General features: G+C 45.7%; 1 protein-coding gene and 1 long non-coding RNA gene across 3 annotated transcripts in view; one reads left to right on the forward strand and one right to left on the reverse strand.

Moving 5' to 3' along the window:
• Positions 1–12,916, forward strand: part of LOC123568343 (uncharacterized) — an 85,197-nt gene that overhangs the window by 60,035 nt on the left and 12,246 nt on the right. The gene's annotated exons all lie outside the window — the stretch shown is intronic.
• Positions 5,092–11,833, reverse strand: IL1B (interleukin 1 beta). The gene is given in 7 exon segments (NM_001283569.1): positions 5,092–5,585; positions 6,301–6,431; positions 7,671–7,835; positions 8,391–8,592; positions 10,578–10,629; positions 11,196–11,257; positions 11,728–11,833. Coding segments are annotated over 6 exon segments (807 nt in total). The 5' UTR covers positions 11,243–11,257; positions 11,728–11,833; the 3' UTR covers positions 5,092–5,375.

Raw genomic sequence — 12,916 nt, forward strand, 5'->3', positions numbered from 1 at the left:
AGATCATCCCTTTTGTGTTTGAGAACCTTCAAGGGCTTTGCATCATACACCAAGTTGACACCTCTCCTACCCAGGCCTGGCTCTTTCCTGCCCCTCTGTCCTCTCAGCCCCTCCACCTGTTGCTCAGGCTGCTTCAGCCACACCGGCCTTCTTGCCATGCCACATTTGTGCTAAGCCCACGTCCAACCTCGGGGCCTTTGCACTCGCATTACCTCTCTTTGGCATGCTGTACCCCAGATCTTTGCATCATTGGTAGCTTCTCTACATTCAGGCACCTGCTCAAGCTACCTTTTCAGAGGGCCTTCCCTGGCCACCTCATCTGAAATAGCACCTCCGATTGCACCCATCCAGTTATTCTCCATCCTGTTCTCTTGCTTGGTGATTTTCCATCACTGATGAGGAAATGAACCATGGAATGCTAGGGCTGATAACCAGAACTTTCCCCCACCCTCGCATTATTACAGAGGAGGAAATGAGGTCAGAGGTAAGATGGGCCCAGGATTTCTACTCCAGCCTGGACTGCAGGCACAGCACTGATCTCAGCTGTGTTCACTGTTGGCATTCATCCAACCCTTCTATCTCCAACTGCCCCGTTTACCAGAAAGTGAAATGTTCTCAAATACAGTGAGCTGCCTGACTTGGACAGCAACCCAGGGTCCCTGGCACCCTGCTTTCTTCCTCCCTGCCATCCTTTCCCCTCCAAGACCTACCTTTCCCTGTGATTCTGGCCCACATGCTGCATTTCATGGTTTTATGACCTGCTTTCTGAGAGGGATTTGAATTTTCTTTTTTTTTCTTTTTTTGAGACGGAGTCACGCTCTGTTGCCCAGGCTGGAGTGCAGTGGCCTGATCTCGGCTCACTGCAAGCTCCACCTCCTGGGTTCACACCATTCTCCTGCCTCAGCCTCCCGAGTAGCTGGGACTACAGGTGCCCGCCACCATGCCCAGCTAATTTTTTTTTGTATTTTTAGTAGAGACAGGGTTTCACCGTGTTAGCCAGGATGGTCTCGATCTCCTGACCTTGTGATCTGCCCACCTCGGTCTCCCTAGTGCTGGGATTACAGGCACGAACCACTGCGCCCGGCCTGAATTTTCATGATTATTTATGTAAGCAAATCATTATGCTTATACAAATGAGAAAAGGAGTGCTTCTGGACTTCCCAGGGATGCAATCTTATCACTTGGCTTGCCTCCATATTGCTAATTAAGGACCCAGGATGTGGGTGAGATGTGCTAAAAGCTAGGAGGAGGCTCTGGGCTATGACTATGGCCCACAGCCCCGGCCAGGCATCACACCAGTCCTTTAGGTCATCCTCACGCCAGCTTCCGGTTGAATCAGATGTTTGTGAGTAACTCAGCAAGGCTGTATGGGAAATGAAGAAGGAGGTGGGGAAGAGGTCTGTGCAGAAGACACGCTGACTTACCCCTCTACCTCTGACCAGGGTGTGGTAGCAGCCACCCACCCCCCAAGTCTGTCTTCCAGGCCACGTTTGCTTTCCCTCACCTTTGCATCTTTTATCTTCTGCCAGCCCAGGTGCTTGCTGACTCCAGCCCACGCCTATAGGATAAACCACAGCCTGTCCCTACAGACAAAGAAGGAGGATATTGAGGTTGAGCTGCTGAGGACTAGCAGCTCCCTCAACTCAACAGTTGTCTTTCATTTCAGATATTTTTTTCTTGGATAAAATCTTTAAAAATTATTATTTTATTTCTGAATAATATATTTACATGATTGAAAAGTCAAATTGTAGACCAGGCATGGCTCCTCATGCCTGTAATCCTAGCAATTTGGGAGGCTGAGGCGGGAGGATCACTTGAGCCCAGGAGTTCAAGACCGGCCTGGGCAACATAGTGAGACCCTGTGTTTACAAAAAGTTAAAAAGCAAAATTAGCTGGGCATGGCGGATGATATGGTCTGGCTCTGTGACCCAACTCAAATCTCGTGTTGAATTTTAATTCTCAATGTTGAGGGAGGGTCCTGGTGGGAGGTGATTGGATCATGGGGGTGGTTTCTCTCTTGCTGTTCTCATGATAGTGAGTGAGTTCTCACAAGACCTGTTTGTTTTAAAGTGTGTAGCACCTTCCCCTTCACTCTCTCTCTCTCTCCTGCTCCGCCACAGGAAGACGTGCGTGTTTCCCCTTTGTCTTCTGCCATGATTGTAAGTTTCCTGAAGCCTTCCAGCCATGCTTCCTATACAGCCTATAGAACTGTGAATCGGTTAGACTTCTTTTCTTCGTAAATTACCCAGTCTCAGGTCATTCTTTATAGCAGTGTGAGAATGGACTAATATAGTATCATATGCTTGTAGTCCCAGCTGCTCAGGAGGCTAAGGTAGGAGGATTGCTTGAGCGTGGGAGTTTTGAGGCTGCAGTGAGCCATGACTGTACCACTGCTCTCCAGCCTGGGTGACAGCGAGACCTTGTCTCAAAAAAAAAAAAAAAGAAAGAAAAGAAAAAACAAAAAAAACCTCCCAAACTGTATAAAATGTGTTCATAAAAGTGTCTTGCTCCCACACCTGTCCCTATATATCTTATTCCTCAGCCTCTGACAACTACTTTATTCATTTTTTATGTATCTTCCAGAATTAAAAAAAATAAAATACACACACAGTAGAATGTATTGCCCTTCTTCCCCTCCCTTTTGTTACATCAGAGTTAGTATATCATAAATACGGTCTGCATCTTGTTCTTTTTCAGCTATCAGCATGTCTTGGAGAGGATTTCATATTCGTGCAGACAGCGTGTATTAGTCAGTCCTTGCACTGCTATGAGGAAATACCTGAGACTGGGTAATTTATAAAGAAAAGAAGTTTAATTGGCTCACAGCTTCACAGGCTGTTCCATAGGAAGCATGGCAGCATCTGCTTCTGGGGAGGCCTTCGGAAGCTTTTACTCATGCAGAAGGCAAAACGGGAGTGGGTGTCTTACATGGCAGGAGCAGGACTGAGAGAGAGAGAGAGAGAGAGAGAGAGAGAGAGAGAGAGAAAGGATGCCACATACTTTTAAACAACCAGATCTTGGGAGAACTCTATCATGAGAACAGGACCAAAGGGATAGTGTTAAACCATTCATAAGAACTCCACGCCTGTGGTCCAATCACCCCACACTAGGCCCTGCCTCCAACATCGGAGATTACAATTTCACATGAGATTTGGGCTGGGACACAGATCCAAACAATACCAGAGTGCTTTCTCATTCTTTTCTATAGCTGTCTAATATTCTATATCTTTTACTTCATTTAGCCAGTCTCTTGTTGATAGACACTTGGGTTACTTCCAATTTTTCCTATTACAAATCATGTGCAATGAATAATTTTGATCGTTTTTCATTTCACATGGGTTATGTCCATCTGTAGGATAAATCTCCAGGAGTGAAATTGCTGGATCAAAGGGGAAGTGCACTTGTGATTTTCATAGTTAGCAAATTTTGTTCTGTAAGGGTCATATCAATTTATAGTCCCACATGTAATATTTAACAGCGGGGATTTCCTGGCAGTTTAACCAACAAGGTCTCTTGTTAAACTTTTGATCTTTGTCAATCTGATGGGAAAATACTAGTATCTCAAAGTGCTTTTAATTTGACTTTCTTATTACAATGTTAAGCGTTGTTTTTTTTCTGCCCAAGATCAAATTGTTTTACTCTGCCCAAGATCAAATAGTATTTTCTTTTCTGTGAACAGACTGTGAAGATCCCTTGCCTCTTGTTTTGCTGGAGTTTTGTTCTTTTTTTCCTAATGTTTTGAGGCAGTTCTTTACATGTGAAGCAAATTGTCTCCTTACCTAGGATGTGAGTTGCAAATACTTTTCCCCTGGCTCATTTTGTGCTTTGACTTTGCTTCTGGTGATTCCTACAATTCGGAAAGTGTACTTTTTCCATCATTCATTCTTATACCCCCATGTCCTTGTTCATGCTGGTTCTTCTACCTGAGGGCCTTTTGTTTTCTTTTCTTTTCTATCTGGAAACATTTTTTAGAGATGGGGTCTCACTCTGTCACCCAGGCTGGAGTGCAGTGGTATGATCATAGCTCACTGCAATCTTGAACTTCTGGGCTCAAGCAATCCTCTAGTGTCAGCTTCCCAACTAGCTAGGACTACAGGTGCATGCCAGCATGCCTAGCAGATTGTTTTATTTATTTTTTTGTAGAGATGGGGGTCTTACTATGTTGTCCAGGCTGGTCTTGAACTCCTGGGCTCAAGCGATCTTCCTGCCTCTGCCACCCAAAGTGCTGGGATTACAGGCGTAAGCCACTTTGCCCGGCCCATGTGGGGAAATTTTCTGTTTATCCCTTTAGGCAAGATGGCAAGATTCTTATGTCACTCTCCTCACTCCTTCCTGGATACTCCTTTTGTATTTTATCTTACTCTACTTGTCATGTTGCCTTGTTGTTGCTTGTACCTATCTGCCTCTCCTGAGGAGGAACTTGTTACCCTTCTTGTCTCTGCACTCCCAGCTCCTAGTACATAGCCCTTGCTCAACAGATGTTTGGTGCATTGACAGAGAAATCACTGGTAGCTGTTACTACCAATCCTGACTCCCTGCAGCGCTTCAGCTGATCCTGTTCCAGATGTGCACTGAATATCCTTTTGTTGAACACCAGAAATAAAGGGGATGGGTGAGGAGGATAGTCTTCGGTGGCCAAGGATGTTTCTAGGTACTTTGCAGCACTCAGCAATAGGGAGTGGGCTTCTAGTCCCCCAAGAACTCTCACAGCCCTGTTTATCTTTACTGTTCAGGGTCAAATCCAAGACAAGTCAATGATCAGGAAATACCTTTTTTTTTTTTTTTAAACAGTGAAGTTTATTTCAGAACCGTTGAATAGTATGGTCATATTTGCTCATTTATAAATATTCCCATTTAAATAATCTAAGCTTATATATTTGCAGTCTTAAGTAAAGGACTTGATTTAAAGAGAGCTCACCAGTCCAGGTTGAATTGAATAGCTATAAAAACTGGGCTCTATTACAGACACTGCTATTTCTTGCCCCCCTTGAATAAATTAAATAGAACAATCAATAAAATAAACAAATAAATAAATAGGGAAGCAGTTGCTCATCAGAATGTGGGAGCAAAGAACAGAGGGTTTCTTAGAACCACATGTGGCCATGGTTTCTGTCAGGTGGGCTTAAGTGAGTGGGAGAGGTAAGAGAGGCCTGGCTCAACAAAGGGGCTGAGGATTGGCCCTGAAAGGAGGGAGCTGACTGTCCTGGCTGATGGACAGGAGATCTTCTTAGCACTATCCTAAGGCAGGCAGTTGGGCACTGGTGTAGACAACAGGGAAGTCCAGGCTCTAGCCACACTCAAAACCTTTCTGTTCCCTTTCTGCCCGTCCTATGGATTGAGTCGACATTCAGCACAGGACCTTCTGGGTACAGCCCTCAAGACGCAAATTGCATGGTGAAGTCAGTTATATCCTGGCCACCTCTGGTCCCTCCCAGGAAGACGGGCATGTTTTCCGCTTGAGAGGTGCTGATGTACCAGTTGGGGAATTGGGCAGACTCGAATTCCAGCTTGTTATTGATTTCTATCTTGTTGAAGACAAATCGCTTTTCCATCTTCTTCTTTGGGTAGTTTTTGGGATCTACACTCTGCAGCAAAAGAGAAAGAAGAATTTTTGTGAGGCAAGGGACAAAGATGCCATGGGAAAGATGTTCTTTGGGTTGGCCAGAGAGGAAACTGATGAGCGGGTCACAGGATCAGGACTCCTGAGTTAGAACTGGGCCCCCAACTTTCTGTGTGGTTACTAAAAGAGCTCTTCTTCTTTTCTAAAGCTTAGTGCCAAATGCTGAGGAGCATAATGTAGGTGAATTTTTTTTTAAGTGAAAATTAGGCTAGAGCTTCTTGAAGTACCTATTTTCCAGGGGCTTTTTACTGTATTTTTCCCTATGGTCCTAGAATGACATCAACTTGGAAATGTAGCTTTTGCTGGGAAAGCTGGAGGTGATAGTGGTGGTGATTTTGGGAGTGGAGAGGATGTGACAATGGGATCCTTTAAGTCATTTATTTCCCAAAGTGTCTATCAAATGAGAGCAGCCCTGACAATATATAATCTGTTGGGGTCATAACTATGGTAGGATACGATAACATCAGAAAAATGATTTAATTTTCTGCAGCAGGATTGAAAGTTGCATGCACTTAAAAATTATGTTAAATTTATTTACATTAATGCAACATTGTCAAATAGACCTGTTCCCAGCTTTTCCTAGGGATGGGGGCGGGGAGAAGGTGGTTGTGAGTGATAGAAGGTGGTTATAAGTGATAGCTGGAGACTGAGAAGGGCTTCATTCCATAGCATTCACTTACCTCCAGCTGTAGCGTGGGCTTATCATCTTTCAACACACAGGACAGGTACAGATTCTTTGCCTTGAGGCCCAAGGCCACAGGTATTTTGTCATTACTTTCTTCTCCTTGTACAAAGGACATGGAGAACACCACTGAAGAAAGAAGGGGGTCTTGTGGTTAGGGACACAGCAGTGCAGGGTCAGCCCAACCCCTGGGCCCCATGAGTAGGAGACATGTAATTTGGTATCCTCTGTGGGAACCCACAGTGAGGTTCCTTGGCCTAAGAGACAGGATAACTTGACTTCTCACAGACAATAGCAGGGTCATTTCATTGATTTAGGGTTTCCCCTCAAAGGCCTGAGGGTTTCTCAGAGCCTCATAGAAGTGGAAATGGAGAATGAAAGAGGGTCTGCGTCTTAAATGCTGAAGGAAGGAAGGAAGGAAGCCATTGTGTCACTGGCTGGCAATGTGCGCATCCACAGGAGCAGTACGACTTGATCAATGTGCAAGGCAAGGAAAGAGGTGAAGCTGTACTTCTGCCGGAAATCAGGCACCAGAACTGTTTCAGGAACAGAGAGTAGCCCGTGGGAAGAAACTGGGAGAGGAGAGGCTGAGCTGGGAAAGTGGCTCCAAAGAGAGACACTCATTTTGATCTTCCTCAGTCACAGCAGTGTCAGTTGGAGGCCCTGGGATCACTCTTACTACCCGATTCCGAAGAAACAGGATTTTCTTGGCCTGGCTGAGAGCAAATAGCTTCGCCCTGAGTGAGGCTGCCTTTCAAGGTCAGCAGCCTTAGTTGCCCACACCTCTGTGCACAGGCTTTGGCTACTGTGGCACGATGCCAGGAAGATCACCACAGCTCATGATGGGCTCACCGCACTTGAAACATTTGCCAGTTATAGCGGAGAGATATAAGTTCCTGCTGGGCAGTAAAATTTCCCTACAAGGAACCACCTGGCATTGGGTGGGACGGATGTTGGGGCAAGGGGGCAAGGCTGGGGAGGGGGATGGACACATTATCGCTCCAGCACTCTTGTTTCAGCCTCAACAACAGGAAGAGAGAACCCACAGGCAGTTAGGCCTTGTCCATCAAATGACACCATATTGTGGAAGAATTGACATTGCACTATGCCCAAGAGACTTGGGTGGACATGGTCCTGGGAGTGCTTGAGCCGTCTAATTTCTCAGGGTCACACTCCTGTTGACAAATGCACTGGCCAGTGCAATCAAATGTGCCATTTCTAGGACCAAAGTTTGTATATTCTTTTTTAATGTTTCTTTTCACTTGTGTTGATCATTTGCCTTAAATTCACTTTCTACTTTGTTTAAAACATGGAGAATTAGCAAGCTGCCAGGAGGCCAGGCAGGGAAACCAGGATGTTTCCATTTACCTTGTTGCTCCAGATCCTGTCCCTGGAGGTGGAGAGCTTTCAGTTCATATGGACCAGACATCACCAAGCTTTTGAGCTGTGCATCCCGGAGTGTGCAGTGCAGTGATCGTACAGGTGCATCATGCACACAAGCGTCGTTATTGCGTGTGTCGAGGAAGACAGGTTCTGAAATGTGGAGCACATGTTGTTTAGGTATAAAATCAGAAGGGCAGGCCTCGTGAGGTGAGGCAGCAGAATTGATTTCTTGGAGGACACCTGAGCATATACAGTCAAAGTCTGATGACAACACCGGTGAGGACGAAGCCGGGAGTGGGGTGACTAAGAACACTGGACCTGACACTATTAGACATGGGTTCCAGCTTCAGCTCTTTTACTGCTCACTGTGGACGAGCAACAGAGCTACTCAGGTAAAATGGTGATGGTCATACCACTAGCCCACAGGGAGGTTACCAACATCTGAACATCGTGGTGACAATGTAAGTGAAAGGCCCCTGAGAAAGAGTGAGGGAGTTGCAAATGTCAGTAGCAATCAAGATCTTCTTTAATAATAGTTTCCACTAAATAGATGATTGCTTTGGTTTCCAGCCTTCTTTGTTTTTTCTCCCTGCTGGGCCTTCTACCTTTAAAGGGCTTCGGCTCTGGGGGAATTGAGTTGGCTGGTGCATGATGACTTCCAAGAGGACACAAGTGGAGATCTACTGCCTGCTCTTGGCTAAGTACCTTCTTCAAAGATGAAGGGAATCAAGGTGCTCAGGTCATTGTCCTGGAAGATCTGTGGGCAGGGAACCAGCATCTTCCTTAGCTTCTCCATGGCTACAACAACCGACACGGCCTGCCGGAAGCCCTCGTTGTAGTGCTCGTGGGAGATTTGTAGCTGGATGCCGCCATCCAGAGGGCAGAGGTCTAGATCCTGGAAGGAGCACTGCAGAGAGAGTGAGGGAGGGAACCTGGTGAGGTGGTCCTGCCAGGAACCGTGCTTTGACATCAGAGAGGACAAAGCTCAGAGAGGAGGAAGGGGATTGAAAGAATCCTGAGCTTCTGAAGATCATCCCTCTCTGGGCCAGGCGTGGTGGCTCATGCCTATAATCCAAGCACTTTGGGAGGCCAAGGTGGGCGAATCATTTGAGGTCAGGAGTTCAAAACCAGCCTGGCCAACATGGTGAAACCCCTTCTCTACTAAAAATACAAAAATTAGCTGGGTGTGGTGGGGCACACCTGTAATCCCAACTATTCAAGAGACTGAGGCACGAGAATCGCTTGAACTTGGGAGGCGGAGTTTGCAGTAAGCCGAGATTGTACCATTGCCCTCCAGCCTGGGCAACAGAGTGAGACTCCGTGTCATAAAATAAAATAAAATAAAATAAAAATAATAAAATAAAATAAAAAGATGATCCCTCTCTGAAGCTCAAGGAGGTTAAGGGTGTACTCAAGAGCACATGGCAGGTTAGAGGCAGACTCAGGACTAGAATGTGAGCTTTCTCTCACCTTACAGGCTATTCTTTTAGAATAAATCCCATTTCTACCTTGTTCATCTTTTTTGTACATGCCCCACCTACACCATACATGTGTACCTTTTCTATATCTTTTTGTATCCCTAATGCTGTGACACTATGATTTGCTTTATCATGCTGATGACCATCACATTTTCCATTCACCTATGCTCACTCAGCAAGTATTCAGTTTTTCTACGCCATTCCTTTTTTTTCTTTTTCATAACACTGTCTCATAGGCATTCTGCAAATCCTGTAAGAGTAGTTACTTTTTGTGAAATATTACCACTTTCCTCTTATTCAGAGAAGCTCAGTATTAAGTCTTAACTGAGGTTGCCTCAAGGCATGATAATGGTTCAAAGGCTTGAAAGACAGTTAAAGAGACCTCTAAGTGCACAAATGGAAGTGAGCAGGAGAGAATTTCCTGCCTGGAGCAGAGCCAAGCTGCTGGAAAAGGCAATGGGGGCAAAGGCCAGGCAGACAAGCCAATGGGCTCCTCCTACAGCTGGAGCCAACCAGTTATGCCAGTCTTAGGACTTTTAAAGAAATGTGTTTTTAACAAGACTGAGGACTGGATTATGAGGCTAGGGGAGGCTGTCACAAACTGGAATAAAATAAAGCCAGAGAAAAGTGGCTGCCTCCTAACCTGCACAACTGCCCTATATAGGCTGATGGCTGGGCCACCTAGAAAGGTTACCGAGCATCATATAAAACAGAAGGGACGGCAGGAATATAACATGGCTCTCTGTAAGGATGAGTCTGAAAAATGCTCATTTGCTGCCCAAATGCCCTTAGCTACAACTGAAAATATTTCAGAACTGAAGGTTGGATGCTGGCATCTCAGAGATCATCCAGCTCAGCCCTTTATTTTTCAGATGAGGTCCAAAGAGGGTAAAATGACTTGTCAAGGTCACACAGCAAGTGAATGGTTTTCTTTCAAGTCTCAATTAATCTTTTTGTTTACATCATCTATGTCTTGTTGCTATAAGCTTCACCCCATGGAGCAAAAAACTATTCTACTCAAAAGGGGTAGACATATGTTAGTTCTCAAGATCATCTCTTGATTTCAGAGTTTAACTCAAGTGATTGGCATAGGCTGAACCCATCTCCTAAAAGGAGAATCAAATTTGTGTTGAAGACTTGGCTGTCTTCTTACTACGAAATGGGAAGCCTTAACACTACTCCTTCCCTGTCACCACCAAGTGTGGCCACCACCACCACTGTTAGTGAGTGACTATGATGATGCGGTGACCAGGTGGCCAGGTCAGCAAGTGGTGCGTCCTGTGTCTCACTGGAAGAGGTTAAAGTTGTTCTAAAACAAAATGCCATGGCATCAAAGTGGCTCAGCACTCTTTTCTTTGAGCTTTCCCTGTGTTAGAGCCCTTCGTTGGGTTGGGAGCTAAACCCACAGTCTTACCTTCATCTGTTTAGGGCCATCGACGTCAAAGAACAAGTCATCCTCGTTGCCGCTGTAATAAAAACAGGGACATGTCTCAATTATATCTTCTAAACAGGTTTATTTTTCCTTCCCTGTGTACAAGACTTGACTGTTCATAAGAAACTGCAAACAGCCTGTCTCTCAAAGCTGCCTGAAAACACCTGGCAAGTTCCACAGTGATATGCGCAGAACAGTCTAGAAGGCAGATTCTAGGCCTGGCAGGTGGGCACCCTGGGGGCTCCCTGTTGGATCTTGAGGCCTAACCTCTAGCCCAGCAGAGTCAGCTAAAATCTGAGCTCTCCTTCTCCCTCCAAGCCACACTTTGCAAAGGGGTTCCTTGTATTGTCAGCTTGGAATCTTTTCTCCCCATTTGCCTGTGCAGGAGGCCCTTGCAACAACACTTCTGGATAGCCTCCAGGCCCCAAGGCTGGAGGGACTTATAATGGGAAAGTAGTGTTTCAACCAGGTTTACTTGGAACCCTGTTTGCCACTGAAAGAGGCAATTTAGGGGGAAAATATTGTCTCCAAGCACAGATAACACTCTACTCTTGAAAGAGGAGCCCTGCTCATGTGACTTGTCTCAGTGTCCCCACTGACCTGTAGTAAGCCATCATTTCACTGGCGAGTTCAGGTACTTCTGCCATGGCTACTTCAGACACCTGTGTAAAAAGGAGAAAATGAGTGACTTCCCCATGACGGCTACATTCACGTGTGATTTCTCTCAGCATCCAGTACGTGGCAGGCATGCAAATAAGTGATCTCTGAGTGAATGAATGAATGTGTGAAAGAGAAGTCCTTTGGGTGTAGAGAAAAGCATTTACTAAACCAAACCCCAGCTAGCAATGTATTTGCTAGGAGAGCTGGAGCAGAGGTTTCGACGCTAACCTTTAGGGTGTCAGCTGCTAGATAAGCAGTATTCATTCCCAGAATATTTCCCCAGTCATAAGCATTATATTACACCTGGCATTTCTGCAAAAAGCTGAGAGAGGGAGGCAGAGAGGGAGGGAGGAAAAGAGGGAGGATGGGGGGGTGGGGAGAGAGAGAGAGAGAGAAAGAGATACACACAAAGAGGAAGAGAGACAGAGAGACTCCCTTAGCACCTAGTTGTAAGGAAGAATTAAAGTCATACTTGAGCAATGAAGATTGCTGAGGAGGATCCCAGAGCAGTCTGTTGTGCCTTCTGCCTCGAAGAGGTTTGCTGTCTGCCAGTTTCTCCCTCGCTGTTTTATGGCTTTCAAAAGCAGAAGTAGGGGTCTGAGAAATTTCTCTGTTGAATACCTGATTTCACAATCAAGTTAAAGGAAAGGGGAAAAGAAAAGAGTATTGGTGGAAGCTACTAGGGGAGGGGACTAATAAACTGAAATAATTCTCTGGTTCGTGGAAGGGCAAGGAGCAAACTATGACACATTTTGCAAATGTATCACTATGCAAATACGCATTGTTTTTCTGACAGCCATTGTGCAGTTGATGTCCACATTAAAATACTGGATTTTCCTAGGTTAGAAGAATGTTTAAATTTAGGACATCTGGGACAAAGTGGAAGACACACAGATTTATACATGCAAATACTTTTCTTCATTCACTTCTTTGTACTTAAGTTTAGGAATGTTCCCACTTAGAGATGGATAAATGGGTACAATGAAGGGGCAGTAGCCCTCCCTGTCTGGATTGAGGGTAGGGGTCTCTACCTTGGGTGCTGTTCTCTGCCTCAGGAGCTCTCTGTCAATTGCAGGAGCCTCTGGGGAGACACTTGACCTTTCTTGGATGGGGCAGGGAACATACAGTATGCAGGGTTCAGGCTCCTGATAGAGTTGGGGCAACCCTGGAGATAAGCTCACACAACCCTGCAAGACCAGGTGCTGTGACCCTAGCCAATCTCATGGATAAACCTGATCAGTGCCAGATGATCTCTGCCTAAAATGATTTTTTGGTGAACTCTGAAAAGTGGAATATTGTTTCTGTAAGAATATCCATCTGAGACTCTATCTCTTGGTAATACCAAGAGTTATCAGTTTCTCTTTAACCGAGACACCAGCTAAGTGCCTGCTCCAGGGTACTGCCCAGGGGAGCCTTCCATTTGTAGAATGAACGAGAGTCCAGGTTATGAACAGTGCCTGGAGTCTAGGAACACCCTCCTTTTCCTCTTTGACAGGTCTGCATTGTAACACTTCTTTTTTTTCTTTTTTTTCTGAGACAGAGTCTCACTCTGTCGCCCACGCTGGAGTGGAGTGGCGTGATCTTGGCTCACTGCAAGCTCGGCCTCCTGGGTTCACGCCATTCTCCTGCCTCAGCCTCCCCAGCAGCTGGGACTACGGGCA

This window comes from Macaca fascicularis, chromosome 13 (genome assembly GCF_037993035.2).
Source record: "Macaca fascicularis isolate 582-1 chromosome 13, T2T-MFA8v1.1".
NCBI classification, from domain to species: Eukaryota; Metazoa; Chordata; class Mammalia; order Primates; family Cercopithecidae; genus Macaca; species Macaca fascicularis.